This window comes from Melozone crissalis, unplaced genomic scaffold, assembly GCF_028551555.1.
Source record: "Melozone crissalis strain CALT ecotype California unplaced genomic scaffold, PUWL_Pcris_2 ptg000027l_1, whole genome shotgun sequence".
Lineage (NCBI taxonomy): Eukaryota > Metazoa > Chordata > Aves > Passeriformes > Passerellidae > Melozone > Melozone crissalis.
In genome coordinates, this window is record NW_026535805.1 from 12,244,493 (window position 1) to 12,262,849 (window position 18,357).

Sequence of the window (18,357 nt, forward strand, 5' to 3'; positions counted from 1 at the left end):
AAAGTCACAGGTGTCCCAGTCAAATAAGTGAAGCTGGCTCTGATTATTCATGGAATCAGAATTGCTGAATGAAGTACATTTTCACAGCATATAACTTATTCTTAGTCTAACTGCATTTTAAGTAAGTTTGGGAATGCTTTCTTGCTTGACACCTTTCCCTCAGCCTGTTTATTTTCATTCTAACACTACAACTCACTTCCTCTTCATTTGCCCAGCATCACCTCTGAGGACAGCATAGCATGTAACTGCACTCTGATGCTCATTTCACAGGATTATGAATTCTAAAATTCTTCATCTTTATGAACTAATAAAGAAAATTCTTTTCCCTCTCCCTCTGAGCTTGCCTGTATTAGGTAAAGCAGCCCAAAAGAAAATACTGCCAGGGCTGAAATTTCCTTACAGAATTTTCACCAAAGGCTACACGTATATGTTGTTTCTGCACACTACCTACTTGTTTGCATCCAGTATGCTGCCATTTTCAGGTATCCTGCACAGTTGTTTTCTATAGCTGTGCTGTGGCTATATCAAGAAAATTATCTAGGTTAAATATATATGGTTTGCTCTCTTTTATTTTTTTCTTCTTTTTAAGCTGGATCTGTTCCCAAAAGCCATTTTATTGTGCTGGCACTATTAAGACTTAAAAAAAAAAAGGGAACTTGAAGTGGAGATAATTGAACCAAATGGCCCATATTATTCCTGTGAAAGGACAATTCACTTGTAGCCTTTTTGTTAAGAGCTGTCCTTTCTGTATCTCTAAGACAACATCTTCAGTACCTGCAAGGCCCTTTTAACATCTGCAGTGTTGCATGCTAAAGCAGATTATGTAAATAAAAAAGACAATATGTTTATATATCTGGTCTGAATCACAGGATAGGGCTACATAAAACAATTACTGCAGAATGAATAAAGTAGAGACCAGAGATTAATGTAGACAGTATAACCGGGATGTTTCTATTATTTTTTTCAGCAGCTATAAATAAATATAGATTTAGTTGCTGACTCAATAATATTGATTTATTCTTTTACTACTCTGGTTTTTTTTGCAGGGTCAGCATTTATGTCCTGAGAACAATGTAGTCATACTTGTTATAGTTTATGAATAAAAATACTATCTGTATGTTAAACCTTTAATCTCCATATATTATCTCAAGCTTTAGCTATTTATGAAATGAGGATTATGTAAAGTAATTTTAGATTTAAGTTTCTAACAATACCTTGAAAAAAGTAAACAAAAGGTGCTTTCAATGTTTAAAAGTATTTTATATGTTTTTTTAATAAAAATGCAAATGTGATGGCATATAGTAATTAAAATCTAGAGTTAAATAACTGAGAGCTGTTTAAAACTTTTAGTTCTACATTTCAAATATATTGAGAAAACCTCTGAAGTGATACTAAGACTGCACATTTCTAAAAATTGACCAAGACTTTCTGTGTTTTAAATTAAGGAAGTGTGGCTGTAGTTATTCCCAAAAAAATATATTTAAAGCCAAATATTTTATGAAAACTCTATCATGCCACCTAAAAGTCTGACATTGATTTTGCCAAGCAGAATTTTTTTAATAAAAGTAATAATTCAGAAGTATAAGGCCTTATAGAAGTCCTAGTCCTTGTTACACTGGTAGCTACCTATCATTAAAAAAAAAATTATGTACCAATGGGGAAATTATTAAGTTCTCAGAAATCAACATTCCGTAACTTTTCCTCCAGTCAAGCTGCCCTTTTCTAGTATTCCTCGTGTAGTAAAACCGCTTGTTTTGCTGATGTTAGAGTATTTTGGACCAACCTTAATTGCTTACAGTACAATTTGTCCAGATTAAAGTTATCCAAGTATTTTTCCAGAATACAAAAGTCAGGTAAATCCTTTTGGGTTCTTTTTGCATGTTCATTACTGGTCCAATAGCTAAAAATTTGGATAGATTATTTTGGTTGCCAGATTACTGAGCTATAAAGAGCTGAATTTATTTATCTACTGAACATTGAGAGGTTTTTTTTTCCTGTCATTGTAGACACCAATGAATCAAGCCTCAAGCCGGTCTCACTGCATTTTCACGATTCACATCTCCAGCAAGGAACCTGGATCTGCAACTATCCGGCGCTCCAAGTTGCATTTAGTAGATCTTGCTGGATCAGAACGTGTTGCAAAGAGTGGAATTGGAGGCCACTTACTGACAGAAGCCAAATATATCAACCTGTCATTACATTATTTGGAGCAGGTAAAATTGAAAAAGAGTAAAACATTTCTACCTTTACTAAAATCCTGTTTGACAATGAGCAATGTTTTGGAAAACTTTATTGCAATATTTGCTTAGTCTTAGGCTATTTATTGCAGGGGATTTTTTAACATTGAATTGATATGTCTTCCTTTAAAATAAAATATTTTAATTTAGAACAAACTTAACAATTAAGCAGTAGGATTATAGTTGGTATACAGGGTAGTGTTTCCAAAATAGTTTTTTTGTTTTCTTTGAAATACTAAAGATATTTACAAGATTTGAGCTATATTTCTCCTAAAAATGTTCTGCATAATCTTCTTCCCCTTCCACAGCTGGGATCAGAATGTATCACTGAAAAGAAAGTGTTTGGGCTTTATTTGGTTCAAGCATTGTAATATGGTAAATTATTGGGCTCTTCCCTCGTGTGTTGTTTTATGCCTCTACAATATGATCTTTTTAAGGCAGAAGATATCATTGGTAATGTGTTTATGGATTGGCTACCGTAACTGGATTTATACCAATAGTATTCATAGAAGTAGTATAATAATAAATGAATAAAATATTGTTATTGTTGTTTTAGTTATTATTAATCTCCACAAAGCTTTGTCATTCAGCAGTTGTTACTAAAAATATTCACCGTCTTAATAAGGTGTACTAAAATCCTTATTCTTCTTTCACTGTTGCTTTTTGGTTTTCTTCTTTGGAAAAGGCAAATATTGAGCAAATAGTTTGCTCCTAACCAACCTCATTAATTAAAAAAATACTTCAGACAGCAGCAGTGAAAGGAAACTTTGGAGATAAAGATTTCTAGTAAAAAGGTTTGGTTAATTATGGTGATTATTATTATGATTAATATGTTTTGCGATAATTATATCATTATTAAGTTAATTATTGAAATAATTATTTAAATACTATTTTTAAAAAATTAAGGCTTTAATATATATCTCTTTGACCTACCATGACGTTTTATATGAGTGCATGTTTATGATGCTTACCAAATTAGAGTAAGAAACACTTGGCAATGAATGAAATCTCTTTTGTGAATGCTGCGCTATTAAGCAATCACTGATGATTTACAAGTGTCCATTTCAGATCCCACACCCGGAAGAGAAATTAATTTCTTCCTAAAACCAAATATTTAATATTGCTTACACAGTTACAGCATGCACTGTTCCTGTTGCTAGAAATTAATTATTTTGGGAATTCCAATGGACAATACAGTACTTTCTCCTAAGGCTTTAAAAATTTTTATGTAGAAATATAGCGGGTCAGTGCGGCTGTCATTTAGGGGGACAATTAAGGAGGATACGGAGAAGAAAAAAGGCTTAACTCTAAAATTCAAATCTGTACTTTTTGAGTTACATTATAGTACATGTGCTATTTAGTAAAATATGCAGTTGAGGAGATCATCATTAAACCTGAAAATTTTGTTGGTGTGTATAAGTGAAAATTCCTTAAAATAATGATTAGGAAATATAACAGTTCTACTTGCAGGGGAGAATATTTTTCAGTTTTAAGTGTTTTTCTGTTAACAAGAACAAATCTCTTGGATTTCCTTTAATTTATAGTCAGAGATATTTCATCTGTCAAAAGAAGAAGCTTAAGGTACAGCAGGTGGCAGTCAGTCATTTACTATCGCACTAGATTTTTTTCATGCCCCTTATTTGTTTAAATTTTACCTTCAAGAATAATGTCTGTATTTAAATTGTACTCAAGGGAAGTGATGAGTATCAGTGACTCTAAAATGGATGTCTTCAGAATAATACAAATTATATTCAGGATCCCTTCTTATTTATTGTATGATTTTTATGTATTTAGCAGGGAAAGATATTATTTTTTCATGGAAATTTTAATTCCTATTTTAGAGAAGTACTGTTGGAAATAGGCATGTCATATTCTGTCTGGGATTGTGTATTAATAGAAATGTTTTCTAATATTGAATAAAAGACCACCAAAGACAATAAAAAAATGTCTTTTTTCCCCCAAATAATTGGGAATTTAACCATTCAATCCTGAACTTGCAGTGAATAATATATTAAAGTGCACAAATGCTTCAAAATTTTAATTTCTTATTAAAATTCTCAAGTCTTTAGCTATCTACTGGTGGTCTAGTGTTGATTTATGCCATTTTGAAATACTTTTCACGGTAAAATAGTCATATTAAATTATTTTTATCAAGATGACAATAAGAACACAGTTCTGTGTTACCATGCTTGATCTACTTGTTAAATATCAGCAGCATGTTAAAAAAAGTCTTCAAATAAATCCACTAAACCTTAACTCCAAGCAGCCTCAACATCTAGAGAAAAATGAAGATAGTTCTTTGTAGCTGATCTGAAATGATAGCAGGAATTTGGAAGTACTTATTACTATATCTGGGTAGCTTTTTTTGTCTGAGAGATGTAGTAGTGCATTCTGGAATTACAACTGCAATGTAACTGTGCATATGTAGATATTCCCTTAAGATAGAAATATAGAAGATCCTGGACCAGATTTAGAGTTGCAAATTAAGTTGTACTGCCATGTGATTTGACACTATAATGGAATTATTTCCCAAAAAAAAACCCCCAGGTTACTGTGTTCTCATTGCTTTAATGAATGTGTTTGTTAACCCTCTTTTAACACATGTTCCTTTTACAGAATGTTGAAAGATTTTTATCCATTAATGGATGGTTGCTTCCCAAATTTACCAAAGGGGTTTTTTTATAGTTTGTGTGTTTGTTTGTTTGCTTGGGGTTTTTTGTTTTGTTTGTTGGTTGGTTTTTTTTCTGCAAAGACCACAGTTTAAGCTTCTAAACTCTACCAGAAATGGGAAGTAGGATGGGAAACAAAAATAAGACCTCTGAAGCAGGAATATGGCTTCAGAGCATGTGATACACTAAACAGCAAGATAGAGGTGTACCTGACAGCTGTTTCTGCAAGTGATGCATGCCAAAATGCCCATCTCTTGAGGATTCTCTAAGAACAGGATGGCATGAGATCCTGGTACAAATCTGCTCCTTGCACAAAGGATGTGGATGGAAACAGGGACTCTTGGGCGCACTTCAGATCATGTCATATTCACTTGCGAGTCTTGCACTTTCTGTTGCGCTAGCAGTGTTTCCACATGTGTCAGTGGGGTTATTTGTGAGTGACTGTATCTGCTCTGTTTCATATAGGATACAATTTTACAAAATGTGAGAAGAGTTCTGACAGCTACTAGGGCTTGAGGTGGTTTATCTGACCCACTCAAAATGAAGATTTCTGCTTTAGTGACATTATTAAGCATAAAATTACAGCTATTAAAAAAAAAACTTTTTATATCTAAAGGATAATAACACCTTCTTAAATGAGACAATTTTCTGACTTTCACATTTGGTGCCTCTTAGAGAATCCAGGTTCAGCTTCTGTACAGGTGGTCTTTGTCACTTTGTCAAAGTACTCAGGAGTCTCCTCTTTCTATTCCAGATTACTTGACTGGATTGTGAAGATCTATGTAGATGAAGTTTTACTAATGGGACTTTAGACTAAAATAATTTGTGTTATGAGACTGTCACGTGACAGTGCAATGGGTTCTGCATCATGATAGCTGGTCACAGCTTTCCAGCGTTAGTGTGGGAGGGTTCAGATTCTAACTGGGCTGCAGACTTCCTGCATGGACTTCAGAAAAAATGAACTTCCCTGTAACAATGTTCCCATTTTTAATGGAAATAACATATCTTCTCTCTGGCTCTTTTCTCATCTTGTCTATTCCATTTATGGTCTCTGTGTGGCAGAGGCTGAGAATGTGCTTATTAATGTATGTGCTGAACTACTATGAAATTTCTACACAATATTATAAAGTTACAAAGCTTTAATGTGTTTCTATATAACAAGTAGTAACATATGAGATTTGAAACCCTTGATCCAGGAAGGGGTTTCTAGATTCCTTTACAAGACAGTAATTTTCTTATTATGCATTTGTGTTTCTCAGGGCTGCCAGTGTAAGACTTAAAGCTTTAACTTTGTGAAGACCATTTAGAGAAACTAATGCCACAAATATGTCACTACTAAATTTTCTAAAATAGCATTCTTTTAATGTAGTGTAAACAAAATATACACCAATATGTAACATTTATTAAAGAAAAAACAACTCCTGATCATTTAGGAGAGCTTGCACAACTCATATAGCTGAAGATTTTCAATATCGTGCTTGGCCAGATAACAGTTCACATCTTTTATATCACAGGACATCGTGGGGTAATCTAGCTTTTTATTTAATAATTAGGTCCATAATGTAAACAGCTGAGGAGGGAAACTGAGAATAGTAGGTGTACAATTTCCTTTCTGGCCAAGGCATACATATTCTAAACTGAATCATTTCTTTCCAGCAGTACATTGTAATCATGCACCCTTTTATTTGTGCTTTGCTTTCCAAGACATTTTCTCAGAAATGAATATATTGGCCCACGTACAAAGTGCATGTTTTAAGAATGTGTCATTTTTAAAGCATGCTTTAGCAAATATTGAGGAAGTTTTTACTTTAATACTATACATATTTTGTAGTTATGACCAAAAAAGTATGAGGAAGATTTTCATTAAGTTCCTGTGTCTTAGGAAAACCTGTGGGTTTGAGTTTATCATGTTCAGTTTCCATGTTGCTGAGAGACTGGAAGGCTAGGGCATGATAAAATTTAATGTATTTGGTCTTTCAGGTCCAGCTCCTACAAAGACATATAAACATACTGAATTTTAACTTGGAATTCTTTCAATAAAGCCAGTGGGTTTGCAGCTAACAGTGGAGTGCATAAGCATCCCAGTTTTGTTGTGTCAAAAGTTCTTGAGCACATTTGGACTTGTTCTTTATATGTTTTATATGTTGGATATGTTCTTTATACGTCAAACATTAAGAGACATATAAATTTAAGTATTTTATTTTTGCTATTGTTTCAGGTAATAATTGCCCTTGCAGAGAAAAACCGGTCCCACATTCCTTACCGAAACTCTATGATGACCTCAGTGCTAAGAGACAGCCTGGGAGGAAACTGCATGACTACCATGATAGCAATGCTTGCTATGGACAAAAGAAACATAGATGTATGTTATTTCTATCTTGAACAAAAATCTTGTCACTTCTCTCTAGATCCTATTCTTTTGATTTTTAGTATAGATTAAAATTCAAGTGTGTAAGCTTTTATTCTTATCTTTTTGAAAGGATATTTTAATTTTGTTTCTAGGAGATAATTTGGAATAGAAATAGATAATCGATGAAAATTGCTTTAGGATAGAAACAAATCCTTTAGAAAAATGTGCTTTTCTCTAAGTAATCTCAAGTCAAGGAGCAGTTGGGAAATTACTTGCACCTAGTGATGAGCTACATTTTTTTTCAATTTACTGATTTCCTGGTGAATAAATTTTTGAGTTATAAAAATGCATTTCCACTTAAAACCTTGGCAGAACTTCTGTTAGACTTCTTTGGAGTCCATTTTATAGATTGTGGTAGACAAATGGAGTATTCACTCAGAAAGAAAGGGAATTGGGAGGGTAGTTTGGGATTTATGGAAATGTTTCAAATGTTTTGTATCCTGTCACCGATTTCCTGAACTGGAATTATGTGTAGTGATGTTTTCTCTTTTTTACAAATAGATCTGTAGTTTTTATCAAAGGTCTGTAGTTTTTATCAAAGGCCTCCAGACAGATGCAGTGGGGCTACATCTGTCTGGAGATTGGTCAGCAATGATATTATTCAAGGATCTGTTCCAGGGCCAGTTCTGTTCAATTCATTCATCAATGATCTGGAAGCAGGAGTTGAATTGCCCGCTAGCATGTTTGCTGATGATGCCAAACTGGGAGATGCTGTTGACTCTCTTGAGAGACAGAAGGCCTGGCAGATGGATCTAGATATATTGGAGCATTAGGCTGTGATTATTGGGATGAAATTTAACGAGTTCTGTGTTTATATTGGAGTAATGTCCAATACAAACATAGTTTGAGAGACCAATGGATGGAAAGTAGCCCTGCAGAAATGGATCCAGGGGTGCTGGTCAGAGGAGCAGCCCTGGCACTTAAGAGGGCTCCACATGCTGGGACACATGAAACAGCACAACCAGCAGCTCTAAATAGGTGATTATCCTGCTGTCTGCTGTTCTCACCTTGAGCACTGTGTGCAGTTCTGAGCCCCACAGGTTAAGAAGGATGTGAAGGTCCTTGAGTGCAGCCAGAGAAGGGCAACAAAGCTGGCTAAAGTCTGGAAAAATGACCTGTGAGGAGCAGCTGAGGAATTTGGGCTTGTCTAGTTTGGAGCAAAGAAAGCTGAGGGTGGCCTCATTCCTCTCTGCATCTCCCTGAGGAAGGAAAGTGGAGAGGGAGGTGTTGAGCTCTTCTTCCTGGTGTCCAGGGATGGATTGTGTGAGTATGGTTCAAAGATATGCCCGGGGAGGTTCAGTCTGGACATTAGGAAGCATTTATTTGAGAGAATTGTTAAATACTGGACCAGGCTGGAGAGGTGGTTGGTGTCCCAAGCTTGTCAGCATTTAAGAGGTGTTTGGACAATGCCCTTAACAATGTGCTTTAACTTGGTCAGGCAGTTGGATAAGCTGATCATTGTAGGTCCCTTCCAACTGAAATAGTCTAGTCTATTTTATTCTAGAACATGTAGCAATGTGAGTAAATAGAACACTGCTCAAAGCCAATTATAATCAGTTTATTTCCTGATTTTCCTAACATAAAAGCATTCTAATATGACTAAATAAGAAAAGAAAAACTATTTAGTCTAAGACTGTTTTCTGAAGTACATTGGAAAATATTATACTCAAACCGTATTTCATTTAGTTATAGACCTTTCCTTTAGAAAAGTGGACTTTGCTGTTAAATGAAGACATATTGCTCAGACTTGCTAATGTAGTTATGCAAACATATTGTCTGGTTACAGAGAAACTTGGGGAAGTTTGCTAATTTTATTTTAAACTCGGTGAGATCAGAAGCCTTTCATATATGAATTCATCAGGTGTATCTCGCATTGTTTTCTAGATTTCTATTTTGGAAATATTTAGGTCAAACAATTATCCAGAACAAGCTATTAAAATTTTCATGTTCTTGCTTTAATATATACTATTTACATCACAGATCTTATTCTTTGGTCCTCCCAAAAATAAAATAAAATGGAACAAAAACCTCAAAAAACAAAACAAAACCCAACAACAAGCCAAACAAAAACCAAACGAACAAAAAACCCAACAAAACAACAAAATCCCTTCCTTGATCCCCAAAATTTGGAATGTCCAAATAATAAAGGAGGATGATAAGCTAATATGTCCAAATAATATAAAAAGATTATAAGTTGCTAATCAGAAAATGTCAGAATTAGAATAGGTGCATGAGTCATTATCTATAGCTATGTTAGGGTCGCATGTTGGTTGGTTTTTTCCATTGGTAGTTCATTTCACTCACAAACAATGCACAAGATAGAACTATCTGCAGTATGAATTGAAGTTGTATAATAAAAGCCACTTTCTGAAGGACCTGGTGTTGCTTCTTGTAATGAAAGTAATGAAGCAGAAAATTCAGAGTAAGAAAGGGTACTCGTATGAAAAGGACAAATAGATTATTATCCTATAGAACTGGATTATATTCCTACTTCTACCAAATTTCTTAAGTCACTACATTAAATTTTTTTGGTGTGCTTGGATGAAGATGTTGATTCTGATTTGTAGATACATTATTCAATATACCAGTAGCTGAAGCAGAATGGAAGCTATTTTGAACAGCAGATCATAAAATTACAACAATTGAGTATGATTTTTTGATACTTTTGACTTCAGTTTCTATTCTGTTAAGTATAATCATTCCACACACTTGCAGAAAACGTTAATTGATTAATCCTTGTAAAGCCCTGAGGTGTTGTGATGATAAGCATGATACAAAAATTATTAGGAAATTAGATGTCTGCCTTGATTACCATTTTGATGGCATGGAATAAGCAAATTGTAAGCTAGCATTTAGAACATACCTACTCATTAATTTAACATGTGCTGCACACTAAATGGGGCAAAGAGATCTAATGGAAATATATGTATGTGTACTGTACATATAACTGTACTTACTATACATATAGGATTTAATTAAAATCACATTGGCTCATCATCATTGCAAAGGAGCAGCAGAGACAGATATAGAGCCCAACTAATACACTGTGAAACTCTATTCATTGTAAGGCCTTCCTTTCTCTGTGTGTATCCTGTGTCTTTAGCAAGAATCATCTTTCCTCGTGTAACCCTTATTCAACGTTCCAAACCGAAACCTCCAAGCACTTAAAGGGACAGAAGTTGTGTAGAAAAAGGTGTATGAACATAATATTTAAACTGGTGTTTTCCTATACTGGAAGACTGAAAACTGCAGAATTACTTCTGTTCTGAAAATCGATTCTGTTACAGTAGTGAATTAATTTAGGGGCTAACAAATTCTCTTTTAAATGCAGGCTGCCACATCCCATAAGGGTTTATCATCCTCAAGGATCATTTGAATTTCTAAGATTTATTTTTAAGATTTAATTCTGTGTTTTATTACTTGACTGAACTTTGATGCAGGTGCTGAGGTTTTTTTCATTAAATATGTCTGTCTTATAACAGGGTCTGGCATTTAAGTATCAGCTGATCTAGAATGTGAGAACAATAGTTATCAGCATCTTTGATTTCTCTCTGTTTGCTAGATGGGAATACACAATGGCTGTCACAGAGTTTCCCCAACCAACTCAGTCTCGTATCTTTTTTTTTTCTGCCTTTCAGTCCTGTGGATCCCTGTCTTAGCTCATCTGACAAGTTTTTATCTGGTATCATAGTTCCCTTGTATGCCTCCCAGTTTCAAGTCTCCTAGCTTGTTTCTCAGTTGTCCTGGATTTCCACTATTCTTCCCTCCATTTTTTTCCCCAGCTTCTTTTACCTAAATTGCCTAGTCCCTTTTTCACCAAAAAACCAACCAACAAACCAAAACCAAAATGACAACAACAAAAACACAACTTTATTAGTTTTCTCTTTTTCTCATCATTCAAAGGTTATTGCCTTCTGTGTAGCATGGCTTTGTTATCCTGTAGTTCCAGCTGGGGACTTACCTGAAACACAGTTGTTCAGGGGATAAACTGTATCAGTAAAATATGTCCTATGATTTAACAGTTTTATGTGCTCCTGTCATTAATATACTAACCTAATTTCCCTTCAGTATTGTGATTTTGGAATAGAAAATGGTAGAATATTTCTGTAACATCCTCAAAAAATGGAAATGTAGTTTAATGGCTTCGTTAGCAGTCTGGCTACTTACCTGGTGCAAAGGTAATTGGAATTCTCTCTTCTCTCTCATTTTTTAAAATTTTTCTTCCAGGAATCTATATCAACCTGCAGATTTGCACAGCGAGTTGCTCTTATTAAGAATGAAGCAGTTCTTAATGAAGAAATTGACCCCAGATTGGTGAGAACTGTCTGGGCACAGAGGGAAGGAGATTGCCTGGCTTAAGTTTTGTTAATCAATAGCATTCAAATTGATGTTGGGGATTTTATACTGAAAAGTGCCATTAAATTTTTTCTTTGGACACTTTTTTTCTTTTGGACACAATTATAATTAAGTGGATCTTTATCAAATCAAAGGCTTTCTCAACTCTTAGAGCATCTGAGGAGAAATGGTCACTTTCATTATCATCTTAGTGTTGTTTCTTTAGTGTGATAATTCCTAAATCATAGTCACAGACCATTGGATGGTTCTAAAACTCTAAGAGCATACCAAGATTGCTAATCATTTGATGAAGGCACACAATTTCGCTGAAACAATTTGTGTATTAAAAAGCTGAGAAATGTACCAAGCCCTTCATTGAAATTGATTCAAGGAACATTTTAGATAGGAACAAAGAACTTTGTGAAGTTACCATTAAGAAAAAAAAAAAGAGGGAAACAAGCAAAGGAGACAGAAATGGCTAATTATGTAGCTGATGATTTTATTCATTGTTACTTGATAGTAATTAACATATTTCTGTTATTGTTAATAATTGTACTTTTATTTTTTCTTGTCTCTTCTTCTTGACTTTCAAAGGGAATAGAAGATCCTTGTCAAGTTTTCAGCTGGTTTCCTTTGTCATTATTATTATTTATTTTATTTTTCCTTGCAATTTCTAATAGCAATAGTATCACAGAGTTAAAAAAAAAGGCAAAAAACCCCCAATAAGCATTGCACAACTTCTTAATTTCTATCTGTCTGTTTTCTTTTCTTTTATACATAGACTTTCTAGTAGCAAATCATGCAAAGCATTTCTTCCATGGCCACAGAAAGCTTTGATTGAGGTAAAGCATATGCAGGCTCCTGAACATTTACTACATCCTGTGGAGCTATACTCCACAAGTTTGGTATGTCTTGCTCTGCAGGATCATTTAGCAAGTAAAGCAAAAGTGGACACATGAGAGTTAGAAAACCATCCCCTCTTGTGGAAAAAGCAGGGGAACACAAGTACCTTGAATTTATATGGCCCTGTGCTCATTGTGGAATTTGTTGCCCATCTTAAGTGTATTCCCAGGGTGCAACTCTATTATTCAAAGTGCTGGACTTAAGATCTTTTCCATAAAAATTAAATTTTATTCTAATAAAATAACATTAATTTTATGAAAAATCAAAACACAATTTATTGTCAGTATCTATCATCTGTGAGTCGAATGCATGCTTTATAAAAGGTGTTCACAATACCTCTTGGTGGATGTGAGTTAAGTCAGATTATTGTGTAAACTTCATTCTTCATAATGTAGAATTCCTGACTTTTTATCTTAATGAGAAAATGAATTTGTACCTGTTATACTTTTAAGTGATTCGTCTTTGAACCTCTCTCACTCATGGCTAAAGGAAATAATTTAAATTGAAAATTGAGGTCTTGAATTAAACCTCATCTCTTCTGGTGTTCATGTAAAAATAGAAATGAAGTTATTTGCCTTCTGTAGATTTTTGTTTGTCTTAATAAGACTTGAAAATGAATCTTCTATCCATATCCTGAAATTGGGATTTCTGTTGTTGTGAGATTGAAGTTAATCATCCTAATATATTTGAACATTGAACAGAGATCTTACTGTGATTCAGCTGTTTTAATTTTCTTGACTCACCAGCTGACACAAACTATATCAGAGTGTGGCACCAAAATGGGGCAACGTAAAATTAGGGTAAAACGTTTGGCCTGCAACATTCTCTAAGTGTTCTTGCAGCTTCTCTAATTAACAGTCATAATTTTAATAGGCTATTAAATAAAATATTTTAGACTTTCATACTTTATTCTAAGAACAACCCTATACACTGTAGGTTTAGAGTTAAAAGAAGTAATCATATGCACATTTAAAATAATTGAGTTTTCAAAGTAAAATCTTAGGAAGTTATGATTAACCATTAAAAGAAATAGAAATGTTTGAAAGAGTTTTAACATCCAGCAAAAATATGTGTCATTGATTTCAACAATCTCGTTACTGGAAAGTGCATGCAATCAAAATGATTAATTTCCCTTAAAAACATTCTTCTCTTGGAAAGTTATTTTGCACATGGAATCAGTGTATGCAAATCCACCTAAAAATAGCACTGGCCTACTGATACATTTGAGCCATATAAAGAGAGACTTCATTAAATAATCAACCATTTAGTGTCCAAGAATGCACTCATTCGTGTCTTGGACTTAGGTATATGCATATTACTCTGCTTTGTAGAATTTGGCTTTGAGAATTTAGTGATTAGTAAAATTTGGTTTTATACAGACATTTATTCCCAAAGTACAGATTCTGACAATGACTTCCTAGAATTTAAAAATCTAGTTAAGTTTTCCATGTAATGTTATCACATTACTATTCATTAATACCATTTAATTTCATTATGTTGCTTCCTGCCATCAGTTTGTTCTTAGCAACTGATGCATCCTACAAGTATAGCATGCAATAATTTTAATAATAGCAAAATGTCACATGAAAAAGAAAAAAAGGTAAGATTAAAATTATGATATTGCTTGGAAATTTCTGCTTCTATAAGAGAAAGAAAAAAAAATTGCTTTTGTTGTATAGTTGTCCTTACTCTAACAAAGGTGTCAGTTCTTAAATGTGTTTTCATTATTAAGAGGCAAAATGAATGAGTCAGAAAAAGTCTTTTTATTCCTATGTCAAATAATATTTCTCTTTTGCAAAATATCTTTTGAGCTCTTTCTGTACAGCCAAGTCTTCTAACACAAGAATTTACTGAATTTGGAAGACTTTTCTTGGGTTTTTAAATGGAAATAAAGGGAAAAAAATGCTTGGTGTATTTAAGGTATTTTGACAGTTTTTAGAAAAGACATCTTGTTTAAAAAAAGAGAAAACTAAAGTATATTTACCTAAACTAGACCTTCTACTGAAAAAATCATAAACAAGCTATTAATTTGTTGGTGATGCTTGGTTTATGTCTTGCTGTTTGTAGATGATTATCCAGCTGAAAAAGGAGATCCAGGATTTGAAGGATGAGTTGGCACTGGTGACTGGCAAGCAAAGAACATCAGAGCTTTCCCAAGAAGAGCTAATTCAGTAATGTCTTACATTGTTTTCATTTTCTTCTTTTATTATTATACTTTTCATCTGTTTCTTTATTGGCATAAATATTTAAATTAATCTCTGAGTTTTAAGCTTCCTTGAGTGAAAAATAAAGTGGAGTTAGGTGCTAGTTTAGAATGGCAGATTTCCATGAAAAGCTCTGTGAGGCTGCTGGCTCATGTTTTTGCAGCCTCAGCATTGAGGAATTGAAGTAAAGTAAATGCAAAGGATGGGAATGCCTGTGAAATGCCAGGCAAAAAGAAGTGTTGTATAATAGGGCAGAATGAAAAACAGTCTCTCTCAAAACTGGATATGCAATCTGAGCAGATTCCAAAAAATATTCTTGTGCTAAGATGTATCCTGCTGCAGCATTAGTTTGATATAAACCAAAAGAAATCTCACATTTCGGATCCACGATTAGTCAGTGTCTTGAAAGCCAAATATTCTTTTTTTTTTAAACGGAACATTCTGTTGAAATATACTATTAATTCATGTAAATATTGTAACATTCTGTAGCTTTTGGTAACAGATCGGTACAGCATATAGAAACTTTCTAAATATGATGTGTTTACTCAGGTCTAAATGTTCACAATGACTGAATTCAATTTCTAGGCTTGAAAAATTGATTCTGTAGTATGGACCTATTTAATTACTGTACCTCAAGTCTATAAAGAAAGAACTACCTAATTTTGTTTGATTAGGATGTTAACAGTAACCAAATTGAAGCTGTGGGAATATTTAGTCTTTAATTTCTCAAGGGACTGCTCCAGAAGACAACTGCCAGTGCTAACAATTTCCCCTGACACATAGGAGAGTCTGGAGACATGAGGACAAGATGCTACCTTGAACCTTCAATTTCTCATGTAGATTGTTCTCATTATTGATCATTTACATCATCAGTTATCAGTATATTCTCCTAACCAGAAATGTCCCAGCAGTTCCTATGGAGTTTATATGTATTTATCATCTGCCCAAACATGAGTGTCAAAGCACAAATAACATTGCAGAATAGCATGAGATGTGACCAAGACTAGCCATAGAAAGAAAAGCACCTTTCTTTTTCATGATATGCAGAATTAAATGCCCTTATTAGTTAGCTTCTTTTTACCCTGGCAGAAGGGTAAAAATAAACCTTTTTAATCTTCAAAAGATGACAGACTTTCAGGGATTTCATTCAGACATACTTAAATAATTTATATGTTAGTTTAAATAAGTGCTTTCATAGCATAATTGCAAAAATCTGTCACATTAATTTTCCACTGTGATCTTGTTTGCTGCTTACTTTGTGTAGAGAAACTGGGGTTTTGAAAATCATATGAATTTTCTAAGACCACAGTCACAAATCTTATTTGCTAAGATTTTTTATCTTTTTGCCATGGAAATGGCAGTCTTATAAATAGGAATAGGTTATAAATAGTAATGGATTAATGGTTTATTAAATTTTTCATTATGATTATGCAAAGGAAAAGTAGGAATGTACCATCTGCATAAAATTGCACTGTAGCATACCTCTGGGAGGCCTGATTTCAGAATTGTGACTAAAAAGCATATTAGTTTTATGTTTTTCCTTTTTATCTATGTAGCACATATATAGTGCATTACACTATCAGAAAAGGTTTCTTCTAGGCTCATAACAAGGAATTTTGCATCCCATTACTCCTAAAAGAAGCAGGGTGGACACTTTTATGAGTTTCTACCTGTATTAAGTCGCGCAATGAGAAATAACTTTCAAGGACCTCAGCTACGCTAGGTCAATGCAAAATTTTAAGGTTTCTAAATTTATCATTTCTTTATATTTATTCAGGCTCATGTAGCACATCGATTCATTGCTTCAAAATTAAGCTCTTTCTTGGAACAAATGCTGTGAAATTAAAATATAGAGCAGCAGTTAAGTACTGCTGACTGGGATATAATAATTTTCCTGAAGATCAATACTGGACAAGAAAGGCCTCAAACAATTAACCTCATCAATCATCAATGCCATATAATAACATTTTTCAGGGATTGTTTTCTTAATATGTTTTTAAGTGAAAAAAAAAAGAAAATTGGATATATAGAGTTGTTCAAACAGAGAGGCAAAGAGAGTGTTAGAGAATAACTGTCACATGCATGAGTCAGACTGGCTTGTTGGTATTTGGGCTGCAGTTGAATGGAATGCTGAAAGCTAAGTCAATCTTTTCTAGAACAATTCAAGGGAAGGAAAATACCAAATGTCTGTGTTTATGAGTTTTGCATTTGTCTGTGTTCATGCAAACAGAGTGCTCACAGATAAACAGCTGATGCAGCACAAACACCCAAAAGAAAATATAATGAAATGATAGTATAAAAAGCCATTACTTCAATGAAAGTATCTTTTTGTGGTTTTGAACATTTATACTTTTTGAGCTTTCTTTCATATGGCAATAACATTTGTGACCATGCTGATTTACATGTCTGAGCTTGAGATCCATTAATGTTCTGAGCATTTATGACAATCAGCAGATAGAATCTAAGTGTTCTGTCTCCAGTTAGAGTCTATCAACACATAACAGCAAATCTCCATGACAGTTCTGTTTATTGGGACTGGCCATCTGAGCTTGGAGCTACTCATTATCTGGAGAGTTTGTACACATTAAAGAATAAATATGCAAGTGAGTAGTCCAAACAGAAGTATGGACCTGGATGATGGCTGATAAAATCATGATTGACTATTACTGGAAAATGTCTATGTTGGGATTTACATCTGGTTTCGCATCTGTAATGAAACCTAAATAATATTATTTATCAGGAGCCATACAGATCAGTTTGTTATGACAGGGAGAAGAAGAAAAGAAACATGGTAAAGGTGATAATGCAACATACTCTGTTGTGCTTTATTTCAAGTGGCCACCCAAGAATGATTTTAAAGCACTAGTATTGTAGGGGATTGTTTTGTTATTATTGTTTTTATTGTTGATGTTTTTCTTTAATGTCAGAGAGGAAACTGTAATTAAGGTCATTATGGATTTCAAATCCTACTTAGACATTTTTGCTGAGTTAAAATATCTTCTGTTTAAACTTAAATAAACTATATCTCATTGTGTGTGTGTGTATATATATCTATGTAAATAATTCAAGTTTATATAGTTATTTTCCAAATTCTTAGACTTTGACTGAAGTCTGACTGTGGTTAATTTTATTGCAAACACTTGACTAGTAAGGAGAACTGTTACAAAGGATAGTCTTATAAAAAATTGATTTGTTTTAGTACTTTTTTTGATTCATCATATGTATTTTAACAGAGGTCACAGCAAAACTGATCTGCTGAGAGTATTCTGATCCTGGGTTGTTTTTTTTTTTAATTCTTTGATGCTGAGCACTGATGGTCAAAGGTACAAAACATGTCAGTGAGAAACTCCATGCACTGAGTACACATTTATTGTTTTTGTCCCACACAATACTTTATCTCAGGCACTTTTCAGTAGAAGACAGATGCCAAAATGAAACCAAGCCCAGTAGTATGTGTGTAGATCCAATATTTTTTAGTCTAACACAATGCTTATGGTATTGCATAGGTTTTTTTGCTCTCTACATATGTTGCAGGAACTAGGTGTTAGTGATTACCCAGGAAACAAGTGTTAATAATAGGTGAAAATTATATTTTGTAT

The 18,357-nt window shown here is 33.7% G+C and overlaps 1 protein-coding gene across 1 annotated transcript in view; it reads left to right on the forward strand.

Annotated features, from left to right (window-relative positions):
* Positions 1-18,357, forward strand: part of KIF6 (kinesin family member 6) — a 151,044-nt gene that overhangs the window by 32,946 nt on the left and 99,741 nt on the right. The window contains exons 7-10 of the mRNA XM_054280030.1: positions 2,007-2,213; positions 7,125-7,268; positions 11,544-11,630; positions 14,622-14,725. Coding sequence (XP_054136005.1) covers positions 2,007-2,213; positions 7,125-7,268; positions 11,544-11,630; positions 14,622-14,725 — 542 coding nt within the window. The remainder of the gene's footprint in view (positions 1-2,006; positions 2,214-7,124; positions 7,269-11,543; positions 11,631-14,621; positions 14,726-18,357) is intronic.